Source organism: Echiichthys vipera (assembly GCF_963691815.1).
Source record: "Echiichthys vipera genome assembly, chromosome: 11".
In the NCBI taxonomy this organism is placed as follows: Eukaryota; Metazoa; Chordata; class Actinopteri; order Perciformes; family Trachinidae; genus Echiichthys; species Echiichthys vipera.
In genome coordinates, this window is record NC_139836.1 from 2,871,285 (window position 1) to 2,877,909 (window position 6,625).

General features: G+C 49.0%; 1 protein-coding gene across 1 annotated transcript in view; it reads right to left on the minus strand.

Annotated features, from left to right (window-relative positions):
• Window positions 1–781: 781 nt before the first annotated feature.
• The window catches only part of arfgef3 (ARFGEF family member 3), a gene marked incomplete at both ends in the record, with an annotated part of 58,797 nt that continues 52,953 nt past the window's right edge, over window positions 782–6,625 (minus strand). Inside the window, 6 exons of the mRNA XM_083922550.1 lie at window positions 782–973; window positions 1,174–1,654; window positions 2,445–2,830; window positions 3,004–3,105; window positions 4,168–4,339; window positions 4,506–4,724. Coding sequence (XP_083778676.1) covers window positions 782–973; window positions 1,174–1,654; window positions 2,445–2,830; window positions 3,004–3,105; window positions 4,168–4,339; window positions 4,506–4,724 — 1,552 coding nt within the window. The remainder of the gene's footprint in view (window positions 974–1,173; window positions 1,655–2,444; window positions 2,831–3,003; window positions 3,106–4,167; window positions 4,340–4,505; window positions 4,725–6,625) is intronic.

Sequence of the window (6,625 nt, forward strand, 5' to 3'; positions counted from 1 at the left end):
GTGCTCGTACATGTGCAAACGCACCTCTCTCAGATGGGCCTTGGATGGACACTGGCCGCAGTTATGCACGGAGCGGGTGCACTCACACTGGTCAAACGCACTAGGCTTTAGCTGAAAAACCTGTTTTGGCGCGGTGCGGAAGGACAGTGTGAGTGCGCCCTTAGCGTCCATTGAATTTTCTATTCCTGAATCTTATCGTCCCTGCCGTTAGACATTTTCCTATTTGTGTAAACCCCCTTCTCCTTCTTAACCCTCAGTTGTTTCTTTTTCCCAGTTTCATGCCCGGACACGTGACAGAAAACACCGTCTGAACGTAAATAAAACTGTTTGTTTACACGAAAACTCCACAGGGTACCTTTAAAAGAACGTTTGCAGCAGTTTGTTGCATATGTGCACATTCAGTTTAGGATGAAACAATAATTCAATGCAAATATTCATCACTTTGGTGGAAGCATATTGTGACGACGTGACAAAATAACCAAACTGAGAACAAGCCGATCATATTAAAAGCTTTGGCGCAGTGTGAGTCCTTCGTTCTTCTCACCTCATCAGAGACCACCGAACATTATTCTGGTCCCTCAGTCGAGCTCTTCTACCAGTAACGTTGTGATGTCATAGTCTGCCTTTGCGTTGCATCATCAGCCAATCAAACCCGTCATCAATCTACCGCACGGCGGCGCCGTCAAACCAATCCAGTTCACCTTTCATCCGTTTTCCTCCTTCACTGAACGACAGACCGCGCTCTTCGTCCGGCGCTTTTTTGCATTTCTTAGCTGCGGTGTCACGCGATGATGTCGTAGAGTCTGCCGACGCGGCCCAGCCACTCGCGCAGCGCCTGGCGGACGCGGGCGTCGGTCACGTGGCAGGAGAGCTGGCTGAGGCAGGGGTAGAGCGCCGGCTGCAGTGCCAGGAAGGAGGCATCTGACAGGAGGAGGACCTGATTCAGGAGAGTCAAGACCATGTTGGTCCACGCCTGCAAGAGGAGACACACACACACATACGCACACGCAAATACGAACACACACACACACGCACACGCACACAGGTCAAGATTGGTCAAAAATGTCATGTGATTGGTTTTTTCACGTCCTCCGATTTAACTTTTCTTAAATTTGAAGCAGGATAAAATCTATGATGTTTTGTTTATGTTGTTAACTTTCAACCCTTCTCTACCTGTATCTGAGCCTCCGAGTCCCTCAGTGAGATGCTGTGGGAGCTGATGGTGGATCCCGACCGCGGCCTCTTCTCCTGCCTCAGGACCTCAGGTCCCGCGCTGACCGAGTGCCTCAACGGGGGACCCTGCTGGTCCACCAGATGTTGGGGCCTCTGCGGTGGCCTCTGTGGCTCCGCTGGGCCCCTCCTCTCCCCGCCCGCTCCTCCTGCCGCCCGGCCCTGCTCCTTCATGAACAGGTTGACGTGGCTCTGCTGCTGCGGCTGCTGCTGCTGCTGCTTCCTGCGTTTGTACTCCATCATCAGCTTGCTGATGGTTTTGTCCGTGGCGATGGTGTACAGTTTGTTCCCGGCACTTTCCCACCATTCCTTTCTCCTTCCGGATCCGGCGCTGCCAGGAGCTCCTCCCACAGAGGTCGCTGTGATGCCAGAGTCCCTCCTGTCGCCTCCGGTCTGGAAGTGGTGCGGCAGACTGCCTGTGGAGCTGGGGGGAGAGTACACAGCTGCTTCAACTGGACACACAGCTGGGTCATGGAGCACTGAACATAGGGTAGATCTATAATCACTACTGTTCAACACCATTACTCATTGATGCAACAATGAACATAAAATATCATTTGAAAAACAATCAAAATTATATATAATTAATAAATCTCATCTCATCTTCAGCCTCTTATCCGGGGTCGGGTCGCGGGGGCAGCAGCTTTAGCAGGGGACCCCAAACTTCCCTTTCCCGGGCCACATTAACCAGCTCTAACTGGGGGATCCTGAGGCGTTCCCAGGCCAGTGTGGAGATCTAATCTCTCCACCTGGTCCTGGGTCTTCCCCGAGGCCTCCTCCCAGCTGGACGTGCCTGGAACACCTCCCTAGGGAGGCGCCCAGGGTTCATCCTTACCAGATGATCCTGAACCACCTCAACTGGCTCCTTTCAACGCACTTGATAAATAATTAATAAATCATAATAATAAATGGTATATACATGTATTTAAATAAATAATACATACAAATAGCAGCCGTCCATAAACGTTAATATGATCCTGATCATAACTCAGCACTGAGCTTTTTCTCAGCTAAAAAAAAAAAAATGAGAGAAAGCTGAGATCATTTTCCGTTTTCCTGTTTTCCAGGACGCACAGGAACCCTGCTGCCAGTGCACAGGTGAAGCAGGTGGAGCCGGCTGTATTGATCTGAATTTAAGCGCCTCGCGTCCATCAGTTGGATGAGCGAGGACCTCCTGTAAAGACAGAGCGTTTCATTTCCCTCTAAAGTCAGACCTGAATCCTGGGCTGGGTGTGGGCGTGTCTCCTGGTGACGCTGCGCTGTCCGCCGCCTGACTCCTGTACCCGCCTTCCTCTGAGGGCGTCCCCCTCGTCGACAGCCCTCCCGCTGATGTCGGGGTGGAGTTCTCAGACTGGAAGAGAGGCAGGAAGAAGACGTGATCTCCTCCTCCGCCCACTCCTCCTCTCAGCAGCGCCATGTCCTCCAGCGTGCTCTCCAGGTCGCGGTGCATTTGGATGTAGCTGTTGCACAGGTCCACGCACACTTTGTAGAGGCGTTTGACCAGCCAGGCCCAGTCCGCGCTGCTCAGCGGCTGCACGCTCAGAGACGGGATGGGGGCTCGCCAGTGATGACGTTTGTCTCGGCCGCGCGGCGGGCTGACCTGCCGGAGGGAACGCAGAGAGAAGTGTGCCTTGTTACATCAGGAGGGAGCAGATGGTCACTGTCTGTTCACGATCAATGATACAAACTTTAAGATTATTTATAAAACTATTATTACTGCAAAACAGAAGCTGTGTGTGTGTGTGTGTGTGTGTGTGTGTGTGTGTGCATCACCTGTGCCGTTTCTTCAAAGATGTCTTCGTCCTCTGACGAGGCGGAGCCGGGGTGAGAAGAGTCAGAGCTCCCCTCCTCTTCCTCGTACAGCATCCTCTTCACCTAAATACAACCAGACAGAGTTTTTCACCTTTAACGACTTGTTTGTAATAACCCTGTGAATGTTCTCATTCGTCCAGGTCGTCGTTCTCCTCAAAGCAATTTCAGTCAAAAGCAACTGGACTTGGTTCTTTGTCTAGGAAGACGTTTCACCTCTCATCCAAGAGGCTTCATCAGTTCATGACCAGGCTGGGACTGGACCAGGACCAGGACCAGGACCAGGAACAGGCTGGGACTGGACCAGGACCAGGACCAGGCTGGGACTGGGCCAGGACCAGGACCAGGACCAGGACCAGGACCAGCACCAGGACCAGGACTAGGACCAGGCTGGGACTGGTTCAACTAACTGGTGTGGAGATCCAGGTATTTAACCTCTCACAAGGCCGATGATGTCACAGGAACCCTTTGACCATCGTTAGAGTGGCAGTCGTTGGTGGGAAGTTGGTTTGGACTTGGTTAGTGCTCTATTGAGTCTAAATGACAGTCGTTGGAGTCACAGGAGGATATTTGTGAACAGTTGTTCTTTGAGGTTAGATTGTTTGTGGTCTGCATCTTCAGAGACGTAGTTACAGTGTTGCCACATGGTTACCACAATGTTCCTAGGTGGTTGCTTAGACGTGATTGGGGGTTGCTACATCTTTAGCAGGTGGATTATAAGATACTAAATGTCAGATTATAAGATACTAAATGTCATAAATTAAATGTTTGGGTTTTTTTGCATTTGTTCCAGCACTGAAATACCGTATACTGTATATTAGATTAAAAAAGGGCAAACTGTAAAAAACAACTTTAAAAAGGTGCATGAAAGCGAAAAAAGCTTACACATTAAGTAGACAGAGCAATATTCACTCTCCCTTTAGCTCTGGTTTGGTCTCCACCAACTGCTAAGAACAATAGCTGGTAAATCTAGTAACTAGTCCCTGAAATAACCCAAAGTTTAGTTGGAAACCAAATTGGGATTTTGTCCGAAACTAACTTCAGGGTCAGCCTACAGAAAAGTGTCGTCCCTACAGCAGATAGAATATGAATCCGAGCAGGTGAAGAGTTTGGGGGATTGGTTTCTACCTGCTGTGCCGTCATGCTTTCAGCTTGGCTCAGCGTGGCACACAGCAGGGCCTGGAAGTACAGGTTGAAGCTCATGGCAGACTGACGGTAAAGGTTAGCGGCTCCACAAACACCCGACACCTTCATCAGCAGGTACTTCAGACCCGGCCGGGTGTCAAAGTCCCGCGCTGTCCTGCAGAAGAGGAGATCAGGAGATTAGTCAGCAGAGTATAAAGCTGGTCAACATTATCATTATTATTATTATTATTATTATTATTTTCATCTGACTGAGTTTGTGTTCTTGAATACTTCAGTGTCATCTGCATACACTGTAAGGCTGATTGTCTTGTGGCAGTAACCTGTAAGAGTCCAGCAGCAGATCCAGGATTATGGCTAAGTTGGTCATGGAGATGTAGCGCAGGAAGCCTGCTGAGGCCCGGCTGGGGTCGGAGGTCACAGGCGTGACCCGTTCACTCCCGTCGGGCTGCTTGACGAACTCTTCCAGCAGGATGTCGTAGAGGTTTTGGAGCAGGACCTGGTGGGACAACAGGCTCACAACGATGGTCCGGAACGGGATCCTGCAGAAACCAGGTTCAAATCTCATTTATTCCTTTTTCTACATCAATGAAATCAACACTTTTATACGTAACCAGGCTGTGATAAATATAACAGTGACTGTGTTGACCTCAAGTCATTAACATTGTTGTGTTTATTATCTAAAGGGTTGATTAATGTTGTTTCTGTTTGCTGAATTAATATTTTTTATACATTTGCATCATATATAAATATATAATAATACAGTCAAAGAAGAATGAGCAGTCAACAACTAAAGAGTCAAAGAGAAAAAGACTTAAATGAAGAATGAATGAGCTGACACACACAATTAACTCACATCCTCAGAGAAGTTTCAGTCAAAAGCAACTGGTCAGGAAGACGTTTCACCTCTCATCCAAGAGGCTTCATCAGTTCATGTACGCATCTGACCAGGCTGGGACTGGACCAGGACCAGGACCAGGACCAGGACCAGGACCAGGACCAGGAACAGGACCAGGACCAGGACAAGGACCAGGACCAGGACCAGGCTGGGACTGGACCAGGACCAGGACCAGGACCAGGCACAGGACCTGACCAGTCCGCATCTGACCAGTCCCAGCCTAATCCTGGTCCTGGTCCTGGTCCTGGTCAGACTCGTACATGAACTGATGAAGCCTCTTGGATGACAGGTGAAACGTCTTCCTGACAAAGAACCAAGTCCAGTTGCTTTGGACTGAAATTGCTTTGAGGAGAACGACGACCTGGACACATGAGAACATTCACAGGCTCAATGAACTCACACATTTCAACATGACTCATACAGTTTGTCATGCTTTGGACAGGAAGAAACATTTGCACACACACACACACACACACGACTGAAAAGCTGCACAATGTGTCTGATGTTCCACGTTAAATCAATGAAGGGCCGTGTGGTTGTTGACACAGAATCATAAATGGACATGTGCCAAAAATAATTTCATGATTACTAACATCTGTTAAATTTAGAAATGATTTCCAAATCTTTTTCATTCATTTAATCACGGAGCAAATTCGGCCTTGTTTTCAGGATTCATCTCGTGACACAGACACTTTGATCCCGTGCTGCTGGTGAGGTGAGTAGTTCAGTCAGTCTGACTGTGAAGGTCACGTAGAGCCATGCAGAAACAAACACAACGTCACTGATGTCACAGAAAACAGCCTTACCCAATCTTCCTGTAACCACGGCAGCAGAGAGCCAAGCAGAGACAGTGTCAGGGAGCGTTAGACAGACGTTCATTTGGCTGCGTTTCAGATAATAAGGTCTTCTCACTCTTACTTAGTTTTAAAAATGGTCGAACACAATACTCTATAACATACACCTGTACATTTCATGTTGGAAACACACAGATTAAAAGTCTTCTGTAGGTGCAGGAGCAACTGTGTGTGTGTGTGTGTGTGTGTGTCCTCCACCTCTTCTGTGCGTGTGTGCGTGTGCATGTGCGTGTCGTCCACTTCTTCTGTGTGTGTGTTTGTGTGTGTCCTCCACTTCTTCTGTGTGTGTGTGTTTGTGTGTGTCCTCCACCTCTTCTGTGCGTGTGTGCGTGTGCATGTGCGTGTCGTCCACCTCTTCTGTGTATGTGTGTGTGTGTGCTTCTATTCTGTGTGTGTGTGCGTGTCGTCCACTTCTTCTGTGTGTGTGTTTGTGTGTGTCCTCCACTTCTTCTGTGTGTGTGTGTTTGTGTGTGTCCTCCACTTCTTCTGTGTGTGTGTGTGTGTGTGTGTCGTCCACCTCTTCTGTGTGTGTGTGTGTGCGTGCATGTGTATGTGCACGTGTGCGGTCCACCTCTTCTTGTGTGTCGTCCACCTCTTCTGTGCGTGTTTGCGTGTGTGTGTGTGTGTGCGCGTGTCGTCCACCTCTTCTGTTTGTGTATGTCCATGTGTGTGTGTGTGTGTGTGTGTGTGT